Source organism: Protopterus annectens, chromosome 13.part0 (genome assembly GCF_019279795.1).
Source record: "Protopterus annectens isolate FY-2018-M chromosome 13.part0, PAN1.0, whole genome shotgun sequence".
NCBI lineage: Eukaryota > Metazoa > Chordata > Ceratodontiformes > Protopteridae > Protopterus > Protopterus annectens.
Window position 1 is genome coordinate 159,054,528 of NC_056747.1, and position 19,660 is coordinate 159,074,187.

Below are 19,660 nucleotides of genomic sequence, written 5' to 3' on the forward strand. Positions count from 1 at the left end.
GGAAGGAAATCAAACTAGTGGAGAGGAGCCAGAGAAAGGCTACCAGCAGAATTAAGAGGGAAGGGGCGATCCACTTTGGATCCCAGGAACTACCGTCCGTATTATCATGAAACCTATGAACAAAGACATTGGCAACCTTCAAACACTGGACCCCACCCAGTTTGGGTTCGTGAAGGGCCAATCTTGCCTCCTGATCGACTTCTTTGAATCAGTCTCCAGATCCGTGGACGGGGGTAAGGTAGTTCACACAGCCTACTTGGACTTCCCCAAGACTTTGAACACTATTCCCCACTCTGGAATCATAGATAAACTTACTAAGCTGGGCATTAATCCCTACGTCACTCGATGGGGTGCTTACTGACAGAACACACACTGTAAAAGTAGCAGACTCCAAACCCAGCTCCAGACAAGTGACAAGTGGTGTACTGCAGGGTTCTGTCCTGGGACCACTCTTGTTTGGCATCTACTTCTCTGAAGTACAGGCCAACATTAAGGGACCCTGGCTTACAAATTTCGCAGATGACTGCAAGCTGGGAGCCATTATTGAATCCCCAAATGATGTGGATATACTACAAAAGGGCCTTACCGAAACAGATGCCTGGTGCCAGAGCCATTGGCTCAAGCTGAATGCAAAAAAATGTATAGTTGTCTCCTTTGGGAAAAATCATGTACCTGTGAACTACTACACAGGTGGCAGTACACTAATCACCGAAAGTGTGGACAGTGGTCTCCCCTTTGAAAACCACATAGCCACAACAGTTAGAAAATCCTTCTACGTGGCACACCTCATCACTAAGGGCTTTTCGTCAAAAAAAAAAAGAGGTCATTGTCCCACTGTACTCATCCCTCATTAGACCCATTATAAAATACAATGCCCTGTTTGGTATGTACCTCACAAAACATCTGCAACAACTAGAAAGGTTACAGAAATACCTTACAAAAAGAATCACAGGCCTAAAGCAGATGCCGTATGCTGACTTTCTAAAGAAACTCCTGCTATACTCTGTCGCATATCACCTACTCAGAGGCGATCTCTGCCTAACTTACAATGCTATGTCAAACCCAGAGTTGTTGGACATGGTACACTTAAAGAAATCCCATTCCCTCCGAACCACACGTTCCAGGGATCTTAACCTTGTCATCACGACAAATAGAACATGCTGGAGGGATAGGTTACTGACCCAGAGACTCCCCATACTCTGGAATAGGCTGCCCATACATGTCAGGCAGAGCGCCTCAATGGCCCTCTTCAAGAGGAATCTTGACGATTGGATGCGAGACAGGAAATTCACTCTGGGGATCACATCAGTAGCCCTGCTAGACAGGGGTCCAGGAAAGTAAATATATGTGGGAAGCAATAGCCAGGGAATCTTTATGGCTAGGGTTGTATAGGCCCTAGGGCTGATAGCCTAGTACCTACCTATGAACCTATGAGAGAGACTGAAGGTGTCAAACTTTTTCACACTGAAGGAAAGAAGAGATATAAGGGAGTTTATGCCATAATAACAGTCAATGTGATGGAATAAATTTTAAAGATAAAATATAGCACAGAAAAAAGGGGACATGCCTTTCAGACTGTGAGCATGAACTTCAGTCTGGACATTGGAAGGTATTTTTTATTTTTCTTCAGAAAATATAGAAGACATGAGATCAACTTACCATTGGGATTTAAGGACTGTAAGGTTCCAAATGTCCTAAAAGATACCTGTGTGAAGCACCAGCTTTGTGGTATACATGGATAAAGTTCTGACTATAGCACAAAAAACCCAAGTTTGGCTAGCAACTTAGATGTCTGCAGGAGCTAGTAAAGGAGGATGGGAATGAGTGACCACTACCAGCTTGCCTGTCCTGGAGAAGGAGGCAGCTATGGTTCGCCAGTTAGGTGACACTTAGAGGGAACACTAGATGTTATACCCATGGAGCACAGGGCTGTAAGCAGGTGATTCAGTGTGCAGGGCACCACTGCCTGCATCTGGCAGCAAAAAAAGTAGAGCCCAGTGAGCTCATGCGATGAATAGGGGATGCTCCACAGGGAAGAGAAGGGACCCCACCAGACCCATAAGCTAGTCTATTCTCTACCAGTCTATCCTCATAATAAGACGACTACGCCATCATGTGTAAACGCATAACATAGTCTTCATTTAATTATCTGCCACAATACAAAACGTGTAATATCTTTAAAATTACTTGACTTACTTCACCTCACTTTAGCAAAAAACTGTCTGCCTTTCAGTACTAATAAAATTTTCCACTGGGCTCATTATTCTTTGTTTCATTATATGCAAAACTGAAATAAAATGTTTCAATTTGTTTTTTTTTTGTTTCCGGGGGGGGTTCTCCTACGTCATCCTAAGACCACTATCGGGTGTACTCGCCACCTCCTATTACTTCTTCTTAACTTTCTTTTCTCCACATGGCTTAGGCCACTATGGTATTAACAGCATCCTGGGGACCTGGCCTTCATGCCACCCTGCAAGGAGGACTTTTTATTTTATGTCCTTGGTGATCCTCTAAACTGCCTTAGGTGTGTGCGTGTGCATCCTACAAAAGACTGTCATCCTATCAAAGATTAGTTTCTAGGCCTTGCTCTCAATGAGTGACAGGAAAGATCATTGGCTCTCTTCCCCATAGTCAAAACGGATAAAAGCAGGCATCACAGAATGAAAAATAAAAAATACATATTTTCTGATCTAGTTTTAGCAAGAGATAACATGTTATCAATGGATGGCATATACTGGCCTGAAGTCCTGTTTACTGGATGGCAACAGATCAATCAATGCAGTTTTATAACTCCTGAGTATGCAGACTTCCATTCTCTTCAGATGACAACTGAAAACTTAACTGTACTCATCAACTATGAGTCTCTGTTTTGTCAAAACAGATGTAGTGTTTATAACCTGCTGATTCTGTTCTGTCCCTAAGATCCACTCAACTGATTACCCAGTAACTTAATTCAATAATCTGAATGCACTATCCTTAAATATCACCACAGATGTTGAACATGAATCAGTATAAGCTAAAAAGCAGTATGAAAGTATACAGTAAATCACAGTTAATAATCTATCAACTTATCTGCACATAAAATGGCATTAAATGTAATAACGGACTGAAATTCTCATCTGTTTACTGTAGGACAGCATGACAGATGATCTCATGTACTGTTGTTCGGGGTCTCAGGAAAGTGCTTCAGATTATCCCTGAAACACTATTCTAGAGAATAACCCGTAAAATTTAAAGTTAAAAAATGTAATTTGTAATATCAGAATGTAATATCAGAATGCAGTTCTTTCTACAGAAAGCAAAGAACTTATGGAATATGCCATCTGTTGTGATCAAAGTTAAAAACAAAATACAAAGTGATACTATACAAAGAATGACGACAAATCTAAAGGTATTATAAACATCTGTTCAACAATCATCTAGCTCTTTTGATATTACGACAGTCAAGAAATTGTTGCAGAGTTAACATATGCATATTAGATTTACTGTTCCCTTTTCATAACATTTATATTGGGGTCTGACAGACTTCAGTTATTTATGAATTAATTTGTTTTTAAACTTACTGTACTTTTTCAACCAAGTCTCTGACCATACAGTACAAAAAGTCATATGGCATAATCAAAATAGAAGTCACTTGCAAATTAAATTGATGTTATCATTATCTTATTATTGCACAATATAAGCAGTCTCGTGTTGCTTAATCTAAGACAGGCAAGTGACGCAAATCTAACTGTCCAAGAGGACTATAATATACCTTTTATTCAATTGTGCACAACATGAATTCATCACACTTGTTATTACTGTTACCTTGGTGTTATCTGTGACTGCAATGCAACCATCTGTGTTGCAGTGTGTGGCTGGAAAGCAGGTATAGTGTCATCCGTATACATTCCTCCATCCTGTCGCTGATTCAGATTGACTGTATCTGTCATGACAACCAAGCCAGTCACCTAAATAATAAAAATTTTCATTAAAAAAATAAAAAGAAATCACTACTATACATTGCCTAGGGCTATTCATACTACTGCACAAAACATACAGAAACTTTGATCTACTTTCCCTCCTTCAAAACTTGTTGAAAAAAGGCTAAGAAGAATGATTAGTAATACTAAATTATTATCTTCTGCTGACTAGTACAGCATACATACATACATACTGAAGGTTTATATGCAGGTTGTTCTGCTGGCTGGCAAAAAGACCTGAAGTAGATTCCACAGGACAGCCAGTATAATTTAAAGTGAGCCTGCATATGGTGCTCTGACACAATAATACATGCAGTGCTGGTCAGATGACATGCTGTGCCATATCAAAATATGAAACTGAGTAATGAAGTTAGAAAACCAGTAAAGGACCTGCTCTGTTCACCCTCTGTGGTCAAACATGCAAAAGTAACATATTATTAATAGAGTTGTTCTCTTTTCTACTTGTCACTATTTAAAATGTGATGATTCAACGCAGTTGTTCAAAAAAGCTTACAATAGTGGCCTAAAAAATCCAACTGCATAAACTAAATGACTAAAGAATCTGTTACATTTTTCCTAGTCATACCTCTCAACCTCTCAGCTTTCAAAATCATAGCAAAAGGCCATCAAAAATCATAGCTCTCACAAACCACATATGCATAAATTCACAACTTTGAGGGATGACAGCATGAATGAGTAAATCTGCCCTTTGGTAGGTACAACCTATAAAATTAGGCCACTCGTGGTGGTAACAGATGCACACCTATACATGTGCAGAAGAAAAATGTATCCTTATTGCACTGTAAAAAAGTACAGTTTTGTACCTACCATAAATGTAGATGTCCGATAGATATGCAACTGCAGTCATAACATATGGGTTGTCCTGCCTCAGGCAGCCCTCGGTCGGCCGGATTCCAAAGTCTGGGTCCGATGTCGGCTGATGTCACATTTCTCTCCGACGTCAGAGCGGCTGGAGTACATAAGCATCAGCCGATGCCATTTTCTTCAGTGTTTCTTGCCCCAGATGCCAGGTGCCCTCCAAGGAAGGCTGTAATCAAATTGGAAGACAAAAAACAGGATTCCAGACAAATAAATGAGCAATATACACCATAACAGATATCCCCAGCTAAGAGAAACAGGGATAGGAGTGGACCCTAGGGATAGAGGGGTATGGAGGGAGGGAAAATCCGACTGCAGTTGCATATCTATCGGACATCTACATTTATGGTAGGTACAAAACTGTACTATGTCCTTCAAGAATGCAACTGCAGTCATAACATATGGGTAGAATACCATAGCTTAGCTGGGGGAGGAGGAATGCTCTAGGAAACAGATGGTGTGGCAATCAAACCCTGCAGGACTGCCGAAGCAAAGCCTGCTCTGGATCTGAAGTATAGAGGGAGATTGTAGTGTTTGGAGAATGTATGCACGGAGCTCCATGTAGCAGCTTCTAGAATGTCCTTAGTAGGCACCCCTCTTAAGAATGCTGTAGAGGTGGCTGTAGCTCTGGTGGAATGTGGTCTGACATTGGCTGGAACAGTCTTTCCATGAAAGGAATAACAGAATCTGATGCAATGTCCAATCCATTTTGAAATAGTCTGTTTTGAAATTGCTTTTCCCTGGACTGCAGGGGCGTAAGCTACAAAAAGTTGTTCAGACTTCCTACTGGTCTTGGTTCTGTCCAGGTAGTATCGAAGTTGTCTGTGAATGTCCAAGGTATGTAACAGTCTTTCCCCGTTATTCTCAGGATTGGGGAAGAAAGCAGGCAGATGAATAGCTTGATTTAAAGAAACCCTAGATACCACCTTTGGCATAAAAGTAGGGTTGGTCCTTAATGAAACCCTGTCACTGTGGAAAATTATGAACGGTGGTATTGCCATTAGGGCCTGTAGTTCCGAAACCCTTCTTGCTGAGGTAATTGCCAACAGGAAAGCTGTCTTCCATGAAAGAAATTGCAAGTCAACTGAAGCTGCTGGCTCAAATGGAGGTAGAGTCAGTTTTTCTAGAACAAAATTGAGGTCCCAGGCTGGCACTGGAGCCTTTCTTGGTGGCTTTATGTTCTTGATTCCCCTGAGGAATTGCCTTAGCAAAGGATGTGAAAAGACAGGCGGATCAGTGTTATATCTAGCTGAAATAGCTGATGCATGTATCTTTATGGAAGAATATGAAAGTCCATTTTTTAGCATATCTGACAAATATTCCAGGATGAGTGGGATGTTCAATAATGATGCATCATGTCCCTTGCTGGTATTCCAAATGCTGAATCTCTTCCATTTTGCTAAGTAAACCTTTCTGGTGGATGGTCTTCGAGCCTCTGTTAGTATCCGCTGAACTTCCTTGGAGAGAGATAGGTTGAGGTTATTCATGGGATCTCCCAGGCTGTTAGCTGCAGTGTCTGAAGGTTTGGATGCACTGTTTTGAAGTTGTGTTGGGTCAAAAGAAGAGGCCATTGTGGAAGGGCCCACTTCTTGGTGTGACATATGCTCCGTAGTAGTGGATACCAGTGTTGTCTTGGCCAGTCCGGAGCTATTAGGATCCCCTTGGGTCTCTCTGCTTTGATCTTTAGTAATACTGAGGTCATCAGTGGCAGAGGTGGGAATGCATAGATTTTTAGGGAGTTCCAGCTGAATGAGAGAGCATCTATTTTCCAAGCTTGTGGATGGTATGTCCTTGAGTAGAATTTTTGTAGATGATGGTTGAGGTGAGAGGCAAATAGGTCTACTTCTGGCCTGCCCCATGTCGAAGTGAGCTGTGTGAAGATCTTCGAATGTAACCTCCACTCGTGTGGATCTGTGAAATTCCTGCTTAGGCTGTCCACCAGCACATTGTCTTTGCCTGGAACAAACTGGGATTGTAACTGAATGTTTAGGCTCAGTGATTTTTCCCAAAGATGCATTGTCAGTCTGCAAAGGGGGTAAGAATGGGTGCCCCCTTGCTTGTTTATATACCACATCACAGTGGTGTTGTCTGTCCGTATCAATAAATGGCCTTGCTGAAGTTGGTGTTGAAAGGCCTCGATGGCATGCATTACTGCCAGCATTTCCTTTTGGTTTATATGCAGATGTGTTTCCTTTGGAGACCATTGTCCTTGTATACACCTGCCTTCCATGTGCGCCCCCCCCATCCAAGGTCTGAGGCGTCTGTGGTCATGGTCTGTGTTATCTGTGGTTTTTTGAATGACATACCTGTGTTTGCCTGGCTTACCGAGGCCCACCATAGGAATTCCTTTTGTAGGCATGGAATGAGCGGTATGGTTGTCTCTAAGTTGTTGCTGTGCTGAGACCATAGGCTTTTTAGGTATCATTGAAGCTTTCTCATGTGTAGTCTTGCTAATGGAACCAGGAGAATGCAGGATGCCATGTAACCCAGGGCCTGTAGGAATCTCCTTGCAGTCATCTGGGTAAGTTTTGCCAAACCTTTTTGAAATAATGAGTTAACTTCTCTTGCTTGTCTTCTGTTAGGTAAGCCATTTGAGAGGCTGTGTCTAATTTGGCTCCTAAGAAGATTATTTGCTGGGATGGCTGAAGTCTTGACTTTTGGAAGTTGACTGTGTATCCCAGAGCTTGAAGTAATCGTATGACATAGTCCAAGTTTTTTGTCAACATCAATTTGTCGTCCGCTTGTATGAGGCAGTCGTCCAGGTACGGGTAAATTTGGATCCCCTGGAGCCTGCAATGAGCAATTACTGAAGCCAGGCATTTTGTGAATACTCTGGGCACAGTAGATAAGCCAAATGGCAATGCTGAGAATTGATAATGCTCTGGCCCTGCAAGAAATCTGAGGTATCTTCTGCAGCTGTGTCTGATAGGGACATGCAGGTATGCCTCCTTGAGGTCCAGAGTAACCAGCCAAGACCCCTTGCCCAGCATGGGAAGGAGTTGCTGTAGAGTCAGCATTTTGAACTTTGGTACTATGAGAAAGGTGTTTAATGCGGACAAATCCAGTATTGGTCTCCATTGAGATTCTTTTCTTGGAACAAGGAACAGTCTTGAGTAAAACCCTGGCCTTGTTCTTGTTGTGGAACTCTTTCTATTGCTTTCATCCGAGTCAGCAGAGAGATTTGCTTGATAGCCTCTGCCCTCTGGTTTTGTGGTAGGTTTGGCATGCCTTGTTTTCTTGGTAAGGTATGAAAATGGAACCTGTAACCTCGGTCTATAATGTCCAAAATCCATTTGTCCTTTGTCAATCTGTGCCAATTGTCTGCAAACAGAGATAATTTCCCCAAGGGAGCTTCTATTTGTTCCTTGGTAGGCGGAAGTAGAGGAAAGTCATTGAGATTGTGGCTGTGGGGCAGGTGAAACCCCTGTCACTTCTTTGGTTTGCTGGCTGCCATTGTCGTCCCCTGTAAGGACCTCTGTATTGTCCTCTTGCTCGCCACGCCTGTTTTACCCTTTGAAATTTTTCAGGATTAGGAAAGGACCAGTTTTTGAAGGCCAATTCCTACTGAATCGGGGGGTTGAACCTGGAGGAAATCTTTCACCGTCTGAACTGATTTTGCTTTTTCCTCGATGGACTTTAACACATCCTTAGCATTAGCACCAAAAGCTTGTTCTTTTCCAAAGGTGCATCCAGAAGTTTTGCCTTTACATGATCTGGTAGAGGTTGATCTTTTAACCATGCATGTCTACGAATGACTGCCCCTGTCATAGCTGCCCTACATGAAGCTTCCAGTGCATCATATCCACACTGCAGGAAGTGATTGCTTACTTGCTGAGAGTTATGTACAGCTTCCTGCAAAGACTTCCTGTCTAAAGGATCAGGAGAGGCCAATGTTTTCTGTAAATCCTCTAACAGGAAATCCTGATATTGTAACATATGAAAAAGGCAATTCAAAGCTCGCATAGATAAAGTAGTGGAGGTGTAAACCTTTTTACCCCATCTCTCTAATGACCTAGCTTCCCTGTTGGAGGGCAAAGGATTTTTAGAGGTGGAAGCTGAAACACCTTTAGGTCCCTGAGAAATAGTTTCCAAATCAGCAGTATGGGCCCTGAATAAATGGGAATGTGTTTCTGGGACCCTGTAATACCTGTCTGGCTTGGCTGGAGCAGGAGGAAGAGAATCAGGGGTAACACTAGAGTCAGAATATAAATCATCCAAAACATCAAGCACAGGAGGAATAGCTAAGGGCCTGTGCTGGGGCTTTTTAAGGAAAGTTCGAAGGCGCTTTCTGGAATCAGAATATTCCTGGCCTTGCCACTTGAAATGTTCCCTCATGGTATGCAGAACTTCTCCAAAAGAAATATCCTCAGGAGGGGAGGCCGAGGGGATGAAATCCTCTGCATCCGAGTCCTCATAGGTCTGGAAGAGCTCTTCCTGGCCATCTGAGTGGACAGAGTCCTCAGAATCTTCATCTGAAGGAATAGGGTCAGAGGGTTCAACCCGGGGCCTTTTATCAGAAGGAGGCTGGGATCCTCTCTCAGGATGGGCCTGTGAACCTCTAATCATAGAAATTAAGTCAGCAGCCATAATCATGATTTGTGTCTCTGGAGTAGGCTGAGGTAAGGCTTTAGCAGTAAGATGCTTGGTCTTGCTGGCTGCCTTAGCCCTAGTGTAGGCCTTAATAGACATGGCCATAGGAGGTCTGGCAGCTCCACGTGCAGAAGTGACCTTATCTACAGCAATGGTCTCGGGCATTTCCTCGGTTTCGGTATCCGGAGGAAAATCAATAACTGGCGGAGTGATATCCGGAATCGGAGTCGTCGGTAATGAGGTGTCTTCGGTTCGGAGCGGTGGAATAACCGTCTCAGGGGGAACCGGAGCACTCGCGGTAGGTTTTGGCGTGGAGTCGGTGGTAGACGCGGGCCGAGGATGTCGGTCCCGGTCTTTTCGTTTCTTGGGGGTTTGCGATGTCGGAAGTTCCGACGGCATTGTATAAGCAAATTTTTCGCCGAAAAAATCTTCAGCGAACTCTGCCCGACAGCTGAGAGTGCGCTTGTTGAAGCGAGCGCAGGCTACACAGGCCGAGACGTCGTGGTCTGGGCCAAGGCAAGGAAGACAGTAAGAGTGGAAATCCTTATGAGGTATTTGTTTACCACAAGAAAGACAATTGTTAACTTTTTCAGTAATTTCTGAAATCGGCTGAGGCAAGAAAAGGTCCCCAACGGGGTACTTAGCTTTTTTGATGACTTCGGAATTGAAGAATACAGGAGCTGACCGACCGGCACTTGCGAACTGCTTCTGCTTCGGGCACCGCATGGCAAGAAAGACTGAAGAAAATGGCGTCGGCTGATGCTTATGTACTCCAGCCGCTCTGACGACGGAGAGAAATGCGACATCAGCCGACGTCGGACCCAGACTTTGGAATCCGGCCGACCGAGGGCTGCCTGAGGCAGGACAACCCATATGTTATGACTGCAGTTGCATTCTTGAAGGACATCATACATGTTTTCTTAACTTGCCAGTAGTAAAACACAATTTTTTAAGACTGTACAAAAAAAAAAAAAAAAAAAAGTTATGTACTCACCATGATGTTCCATCTGTGTTGTCCACTTTCCTTCTTCAACTGTTGGGTTTGGATCTAATCCTCAGATCGGACTTGTCTGCTTCTTCCAGCTCATGGAAGACAAACTCTCATGTTCCTCTTTCTATAATCCTATAGTCACCTAACATACCTCAGATTTTGTTTGCAGTCCCCTATTACTTGCAGAGCAGTAGGAAATGAAAAAACAACAAAATCTAGGACTCAGAAAAATGAATAGTAGTTCCTCCTACATCCTTTCAATCCTTCCAAGAGTCAAACAAGGAGGTGGTTGGTGGGAGGGAAGCTGAGGAGAAATGGCAATGGACAACAAAGATGGAACGTTATGCAGAGTACATAACTTTTATTTTATCTATTGTCATTTTTATTCATTCCTCAACTGTTGGGAGAGAGTCCCCAGCTACCTAAATCCTGGGAGGACTCTAAGGATGGATATTCCTGAGCACCTCTGAGCCAAAGGCTTCTCTTCCCCTAGAGACCAGATCCAATTTGTAATGAGCAATAAAGGTATGAAAATTAGCCAAAGCTGCAGCTGCATAAACAACATCCAATAAAGATCAAGATAAAAAGGCTGAAGAAGTAGCCAAAGACTGGTGGAATGTGCTTTGGTGGTTTTGGTAAAGAAATACTCAATGTGTCATAAACAAAGGTAATACAATCAGTTAACATTTGGCTAGAATCACTTTAAAAACAACTGGATTGCCTAATTTTGATTCTGAAGAAAAATAAATAATTGCTCTGATTTCCTCAAATGTTTGGCTCTATGTAGCTAGAACAATAACTGTCTGTGAACATCCAAAAGGTGTAACATATACTCTCCTTTATTTGATAAATTTGGAAAGAAGACTAGAAGGTTGATAACTTGACTATACAGGATTTTGACACCACTTAAGGAAGAAAGGAAGGACTGGTCCGCAAGTATAAGTACAAGTATAAGTAAGGTTTGGATGACAGAGCCTGTAATTCTGACATCAGCATAGGCAATGGCCACTAAAAAGGTAGTTTTCCAGGTCAAGAATTTTAGTTCATACTAAGCTGACAGTTCAATCCCAAGGAGAGTGGGATCTTTTAATGGGGGCCTAAGTAGAAAAGTTTCCCATAGAAAAGCTTTGCAAAGTTTGGAGGATGCTAAAGATGAGTTATTTAATCCTATATGAAAATTGTAAATGGCAGCTAGCTGTACTTCTACAGCAGAAGAGCTAGCACCTTCACTGAAAATTGTAGCTAAAAATTCAAGAACTTTAGGAAGAGGTGCTGAAAAGGGATCCAGATGCTTTTGATGCACCTAAATGACAAATCTTTTCCATTTACTTCTGAAAAGTCTCCTAGTGGTAGCTTTGTGGGATAATGAAAGAATGTGACAGAGAGGGAAGGAGAGCCTGGACTGTCTAAGCGATCACTGGAAGTGGAGAAACACTCACTCAACGATTCCTTAACTTCATCAAGTCTAACGCACTAGACCAACTCGTCTCATTCTCCACAAGGGGAGATAACATTCTGGACTTGGTTCTCACAGACTTGGTGACTGCTGCACCACTCCAATAGTATGTTCTTTCCTGGTGAGATCAAATCATCAGACTGTCTTGTTCAAAGTTTCTAGCTCACCCAACCCCCACCCCCAGCTGTAATCAAGTTAAAAAACTTCTCAAAAGCTGACTACAACCTCCTAAGGTAGGGTATCTCTAGCTTCACACCACCACCCTCCTCAGAGGATGCAAACAACTATGCTGAACACTACACCAATGCAGTATACAAGCACCTGTACAACTGCATGGACTCTGCCATACCAAACAGAACTAAAACCTGCTCCTCAAGGAAACACAAACCTCTTTGGTGGATATCCTCTATCAAAAGGCTTTACAGCAAAAGGAAGAAACTGTTGTTCAAGGGCAAAAAGGAACAGATTCCAAATTGCAAAAACTCCCTCCTTAGCCTCAACAAGCAAATTAGATGACTAGTGGAAACCTCCAAAGTCAAGTATGAATTGAAACTAACCTCCGAAACTAAGGGAAACCACAAAGTCTTCTTTAGTTATGTTAGGAACCACAATGGCAAAGTCCAGGTATGTTTTGAATTAGTATTAACAGTATCACCTACACTGATTCTGCTGACTTAGCCAACCTGCTAGCAGATAGGTTCAGCACAAACCTCACCCCCGTCCCCCCACAAAGCCCTTTCGACATCCCCAATACTTGTCCTGCACAACACATCTCCATACATCATGTCAATGGCCCTATCCAAGGCAAAGAACACAGCCTCCATGGGACCTGATAGTGTCCCAGGCTATATTCTGCACCATCTTCAGCAAGAACTAGCTTCACCATTGAACACCTTATTCAAACACAGCTTAAGTACAGGCTTCATGCCAGCAGAGTGGAGCAAGTGCAGTTGAGTACACTTACCATAAATATAGATGTTTGAGTGTACTCACTAATGCAGTCATCACGGGTCTATATTAGAACATCGAAATCTCACAATTTCGAATGTTCTAATATCGACCCTTATTCAGCGAACGCTGAAAATAGCAAAACGACAGAAAATCAAATTTTTTCCTAAGGAAAGTATTCGGTTGAACATTTCTGTCGTTTCGTTATTTTCAGCGCTGTGGTGGAAAGTTATGGGTCGGGTTCGGGTAAGTGTGCGACTGGGCGCGGGTTAGGTGAGTTAGGGTTAGGGCGCGGGTGAGGTGAGTGTGTGAAAGTGACGGACCTTAGGGTTAGGGTTTGGGTTAAGGTAAGTGGATAGTTAGTGGTATTTGCACAGTTTAGTGTAGGGTTAGCTGTAAGATTTTAGGTGTGTGTGTGCGGATTGCTGTTTGTTTGGTGTGCTTGTGTTGTGTGTGTGTGTTTCAGAACAGCAAATTTTTTGTTCTGCATGATCGATGTCAGCGTTCGCTGAAAAGGGGTCGATGTTAGAACATTCGAAATTGTAAAATTTCGATGTTCTAATATAGACCCATCATCACTTGGGGGTTATTCCTGCTGGGTAGCCCTCGACCAGCCCGAAAACCAGAGTAAAGGATTTCCCTCCTGTATCGGCTGAAGGTCAACTGAGATTGACGTCAAGTCATCAGGGCTATAAAGAGAGGCAGCCAACGCCATTACAACAGTTTTTCTTGCCCCCAACCTAAAGCAACCCTTCCAAGAAGGTCTGAAGGCGGCCAACCTGGGGTAGGCCATCAGCTATAATGGAAATAAAGAGGGGGAAGGTGGGAGGGAAACAGTACTGCAACAGTGAATACACTCGGACATCTACATTTATGGTAAGTGTACACAACTGTACTATGTCCTTCATGTTTCACTGTTGCAGTCATCACTTGTGGGAAGATTCCCAAAGCTGAAAGGTAGTAACGGAGTCCAAGTATAGGCTTGCACTGCTCTAAGTGGAAGCCACAATGCCCTTGCAGGACTGCTGAAGCAAAGCCTGCCTGGGATTTGGAGTAGAGCCAGTTGGTAGTATTTTGTGAAGATGTGAAAAGATGTCCAGATGGCAGGTTCTAGAATATCCTTGGTAGGGACACCTCTGAGGAAGGCAGTGGAAGTTGATGCTGCCCTAGTGGAATGGGTTCTGACTGATTTGGGAGGAATTTTCCCATGAAAGCAGTTGACCTGCAGCTGATACAGGAGGGAAATAGGGAAATTGAGAAATAGTCTGCTTGGATATAGCTTTCCCCTCTGCCCCTTGGGCAAAGCTGACCAGCAGCTGGTCAGTCTTTCTGAAAGACTTGGTCCTATCCAGTTAGTATCTAAGCTGTCTATGCACATTTAATACGTGGAGAATCCTTTCCACCTATTTTCTTTGTTTGGAAAGAAGGGAAGGGAGTTGGTTAGCCTGATTAAGGGTTACGTGAGATACCACCTTAGGCATAAAGGAGGGATTGGTTCTAAGAGACACCTGATCTGCATGGAAGATAATGAAGGGTCCAATGGCCATGAGAGCCTGCAGCTCAGAAACCCTTCTGGCTGAGATTATGGCCAGCAGGAAGGCTGTCTTCCAAGAGAGGTGCTTCATTTCTACTGAAGCAGCTGGTTCAAAAGGAGGTAAAGTCAGTTCTTCCAGTATATAGTTCAAGTCCCATGCTGGAGTGGGTGGCATTCTAGGTGGTCTGATGTGCGATACCCCTCTAAGGAATTGTTTTAACAGGGGATGGGAGAACATAGGTTGCTCTGTAGCAGAATGTTCAGAGATAGCTGAGGCATGAATTTTGATGGAGGAGTATGATGATCCCTTTTGCATGAGCTCTGCCAGGTAATTCATAACCAAACTAAGTGTGGCATGGGAGCTGCTTGCACCCTTAGTTTGGCACCAGGCAGTAAATCTTTTACATTTTGCAGAGTAAGATTTCTGGGTGCTGGGCCTCGTGGCCTCCTTAATGATATCCAGAACCTGCTTGTTCAAAGGTGGCCAGATATCCATCTCTGGGTTATAAGCCATGTGGATAGGCTGAGTGTTTGAAGATTTGAATGCAGTACTGACCCTTTTTCTTGGGTTAGCAGCTTTTCTGAGAGAGACAGGCTCATGGGTAGCTTCTTGGTCAGGCTGAGGAAAGTACAGTTTTGTACCTACCATAAATGTAGATGTTCGAGTGTTCACCCTGCTGCAGTCATCACACTTGGGTTATCCTGTCGTCAGGCGGTCCCGCAGTTGGCCGGAATTCCAAAGTCTTGGTCCGGCGTCAGTTGCTGTTGCTTCTTCCCTGACGTCAGTGCGCCAGGGGGTATAAATAATGCATCCGACGCCATTTTCTTCAGTTTTTCTTGCCCCAGATGTCAGGTGCCCCCAAAAAGATGGTCAGTAATTAGTACCAATTTAAGAAATTTTAGCACAAACACAAAATCCCTCCAGCTATAAGCAAATACATCAGGAAGGTATTGCAGAGATTTAGCCAGTTAGATCAGAGGGGATGGAGGGAGGGTAACCTGGACTGCAGCAGGGTGAACACTCAAACATCTATGGTAGGTACAAAACTATACTATGTTCATCGTGTTACCCTGCTGCAGTCATCACACTTGGGTAGAATCCCAAAGCTAAGGATGGGTGGAGGAGTCATAGAGGGTTAGAGGAGGCTAGAAGGCCCTGCAGAACTGCAGTGGCAAAGCCAGACCTAGTCTTAGAGTAAAAGTGGTAAGTGATGGTGTTTGGTAAAGGTGTGTACTGAACTCCAATTTGTAGCTTCCAAAATCTCCTTGGTTGGAACCCCCCTGAGGAAGGCTGTAGATGTATCTGTTGCCCTGGTAGAATGGGGCCTAATGGTAGCAAGAACTGGTTTTCCATGACGGGTATAGCAAAAACGAATGCAATGTCCTATCCATTTGGAAATAGTTTGTTTTGATATAGCCTTCCCTTGTGAAGCTGCAGCATAGGATACAAAGCGCTGGTCAGATTTTCTGAAAACCTTAGTTTTATCCAAGTAGTAACGAAGTTGCCTGTGAATGTCCAAGGAATGCAGAAGTCTTTCTCCTTTGTTCTGTGGATTTGGGAAGAAGGTGGGTAAGTGTATGGTTTGATTTAAAGCCACACTGGAAACCACTTTAGGCATGAAGGAAGGATTAGTTCGTAGAGAGACTCTGTCTTGATGGAAAATGAGGAAAGGTTCCACTACCATTAGTGCCTGCAGCTCTGAGACTCTTCTGGCTGAAGTTATTGCTAGCAGCAGAGCACTCTTCCATGATATAAACTGTAGATCTGCAGAGAAAGCTGGTTCAAAGAGAGGTAGCGCAAGTTTTTCCAGAACAAAATTGAGGTCCCATGTTGGTGTAGGTGCTCTCCTGGGGGGCCTAATGTTTTTTGCCACTCTGAGGAACTGCCTTAGATGTGGATGTGAAAATAAGGGTGGATCCGTGTTGTAGTGAGCTGAAATAGCTGATGCGTGGATTTTAATGGAAGAAAAAGAAAGTCCTTTGTGCAACATCTCAGTTAAATACTGTAGAATCTGAGGCATGTGAGGCTGAAGTATATTTTGGCCTTTAGCTTGGTTCCAGGCGCAAAACCTTTTCCATTTGTCTGAATAGGCCTTCCTGGTGCTGGGCCTCCTAGCTTCCAGAATAACATCCATAACTGCTTGGGAAAGAGGAGCTGGCTGGATGCTTAGGTGATTTGTCATGCAGCCAAATTTAAGGTTTTGAGCTGGCTGTGAAGAATCTGATTGTTTTGCTGTGTGAGCAAATGGGCAATTTGTGGTAAAATCCAAGGTGGGCCCTGGGCCATATTCCTCAATAGTGGGTACCAGTGCTGGCGTGGCCAGTCTGGGGCTATAAGTATCAGTCGTGGTCTCTCCTTTCTGACTTTCAGAAGCACCTTTGTGAGGAGAGGCAATGGAGGGAAGGCATATACTGTCAGGTTTTTCCAACTGAATGAGAGTGCGTCCACTTTTCCAAGCTTGATGGTGAAGTGTCCTTGTACAAAATTTTGTTAGCTGATAGACCTGTTTGCCAGTCCTCAAAACTAAGTCTGGAAGGCCCCATTTTTGAGTTATCATTGCAAATACTTGTGGATCCAGTTTCCACTTGTGGGGATCCATGATGTTTCTGCTGAGGTAGTCTGCCAATGTGTTCTTTTTTCCTGGCAGGAATTGAGCTTGTAACTGAACTTGGTAAGCCAGAGCTGTGTTCCACAAGGTCATTGCTTGCCTGCATAGAGGGTAGGAGCGTGTACCCCCTTGTTTATGTACCACATTACTGTGGTGTTGTCCGTTATTGTAAGTTGTCCTGGATGTAATAGATTCTTGAAGGCTGTCAGAGCATTCTGTACAGCTAGCATCTCTTTTTGACTGATGTGCAGATTCCTTTGATCTGCAGTCCATACGCCTTGAATGCACTGTCCTGCCATGTGTGCCCCCAGGCGTAGTCCGATGCATCTGCTGTCACAGTTTGCCTGGCTGGGGGCAAGGTGAAAGGCTGACCCTTGTTGAGGTGACATGCCTGTGACTACCATAGAAACTCCTGTTGTAGGCAGGGAATGAGAGATATCATTGTGTCCAAGCTGTGGCTGTGTTGAGACCATACGCTTTTTAGGTACCACTGTAATTTCCTCATATGCAGCTTTGCAAATGGTATTAGTAGTATGCAAGATGCCATGAAGCCCAAGGCCTACAGAATTTTTCTTGCAGGTAGTTTGGTCTTTGTTGCCATTGTTTTGAAATATTGAGTCAGTTGTAGTTGTTTGTCTGGCATCAGATAAGCCTTCTGGGCCGTTGTATTCAAGCTGGCACCCAGGAATGTCATATTTTGTGAGGGTACTAGTTTTGATTTCTTTTCGTTTACTGTGTACCCCAGGCAACTTAGAAGATGTTTTACAAAAGCCAGATGTTGTAAGAGAATGTCCTTGATTTCTGCTTGGATGAGGCAGTCATCCAGGTATGGGTATATTTGAATTCCTCTTTGTCTGCAGTATGCAATTACTGGTGCCAGGCATTTTGTGAAGACCCTGGGCACAGTAGATAAGCCAAAGGGCAATGCAGAGAATTGGTAATGGGTTGAACCTGCAATGAAACGTAGGTATCTTCTGCAACTTTGTCTGATAGGGACATGCAGGTATGCCTCCTTGAGGTCCAACATTACTAGCCATGCTTTCTTGCCCAACATGGGAAGAAGCTGCTGTAGTGTTAACATCTTGAATTTGGGTACTTGTAAGAAGGTGTTTAGAATTGAAAGGTCCAGAATGGGTCTCCAGGCATTGTCCTTTCTGGGAACTAGAAAGAGTCTTGAGTAAAATCCTTGGCCTTGTTCTCGGGTAGGTACCAGTTGAATGGCTCTCATGTCCATGAGAGCTGTAATTTGTTTTTGTGCCTCTGCCCATTGATTTTGTGGCAGGTTTGGCATTTCTCTTTTCAGTGGCAAGGTGTGAAAATGGAATCTGTATCCTCGTGAAATTATGTCTAGGACCCGTTTGTCCTTTGTGAAAATGTGCCAGTTGTCTGAAAAAAGTGCGACTTTTCCTCCCAAGGGGGCTGCCAAGAGAGTGGTGCTTGGCCAGATGAGGTGCAAGTCATTGAGTTTGCCTTCTGGTAGTTTGGGACCTGTCTTCTCCTCCCTTCTGTGTTGCAGTGCCCCATTGTCGAGGTTTGTACTAGGCTTGTGGTTGTCCTCTGCCTCTTGGACGTCTGTATTTACCCCTCTGTGGTCTGTCAGTAGCTGGAAAGGACCAATTTTTTGTTGGCCAATTTCTGCTGAAGCGAGGGGGCTGTACCTGTACAAAATCTTTGACTGTCTGCATAGATTTTGCCTTATCCTCCATTTTCTTTAAGACTTCTTCTGCTTTAACTCCAAAAGGAACATCCTGCTGTAAGGGAGCATCTAGAAGCTTTGCTTTAACATGATCACGCAGAGTTTGTTCCTTTAACCAAGCATGCCTACGTATAACAGACCCAGTGACAGCGGCTCTGCAGGAAGTCTCCAAAGAATCAAACCCACATTGTAAAGTATGTTTGCCCACCTGTTCAGTTGCATGCAACAGATCCTGCATTTATTTCAATTCAGACTGTTGAGGGAGTGTGCTCATTTTTTGTTTTAACTGAGACATTAGAAATTGCTGACATTTTAGCATGTGAAATTGGCAATTTAGTGCCCTCATAGCTAGAGTGACTGAGGTGTAAACCTTTTTCCCCCACCTGTCTAGTGCTCTGAAGTCCCTTTCAGAGGGTACAGGATTTTTTGCCATAGAAGCCTTAGCCCCTTTGGGACCCTGAGAGATAGTCTCTGGATCAGCAACAGAGCTTTTATAAAGGAATTTGTGGGAATCAGGCACTCTATAGTATCTGTCAGGTTTGGCTGGAGCAGGAGGCAGAGAATCTGGGTTCAAACTGGATTCTAAGTAAACATCATCGACAATGTCTAAAACTGAGGGGATGGCAAGTGGTCTGTGCTGGGGGAGTAAAAGAAACTCTCTGAGCCTTTTCTTTGAGTCAGAGTAGTCCTGACCTTCCCAGTGAAAATGTTCCCTCATAGTGTGTAAAGTTTCCCCAAAGGAGTAGTCTTCAGGAGGAGAAGCTGAGGGAATAGAATCCTCAGCATCAGAATCTTCATAAAGGGAGAAGTAGTAATCTTGGTCCTCAGTGGAGCCTGAGGAAATAGACACTTGATCAGAGGAGGCATAATCTTCCTCTTGTCTAGGCCTTTTGTCGGGTGGGGGTTGGGAACCCCTGATTAAAGAGATCAAATCTTCAGCCATTTTGAGCATCTGTTTCTTAGGCATGGGGCCTTGAACTGGAGACTGAAGTGCA

The 19,660-nt window shown here is 43.6% G+C and overlaps 1 protein-coding gene across 1 annotated transcript in view; it reads right to left on the reverse strand.

Moving 5' to 3' along the window:
* The window catches only part of CPAMD8 (C3 and PZP like alpha-2-macroglobulin domain containing 8), a 7,231,600-nt gene that overhangs the window by 4,805,426 nt on the left and 2,406,514 nt on the right, over positions 1-19,660 (reverse strand). Inside the window, exon 15 of the mRNA XM_044054766.1 lies at positions 3,808-3,950. Coding sequence (XP_043910701.1) covers positions 3,808-3,950 — 143 coding nt within the window. The remainder of the gene's footprint in view (positions 1-3,807; positions 3,951-19,660) is intronic.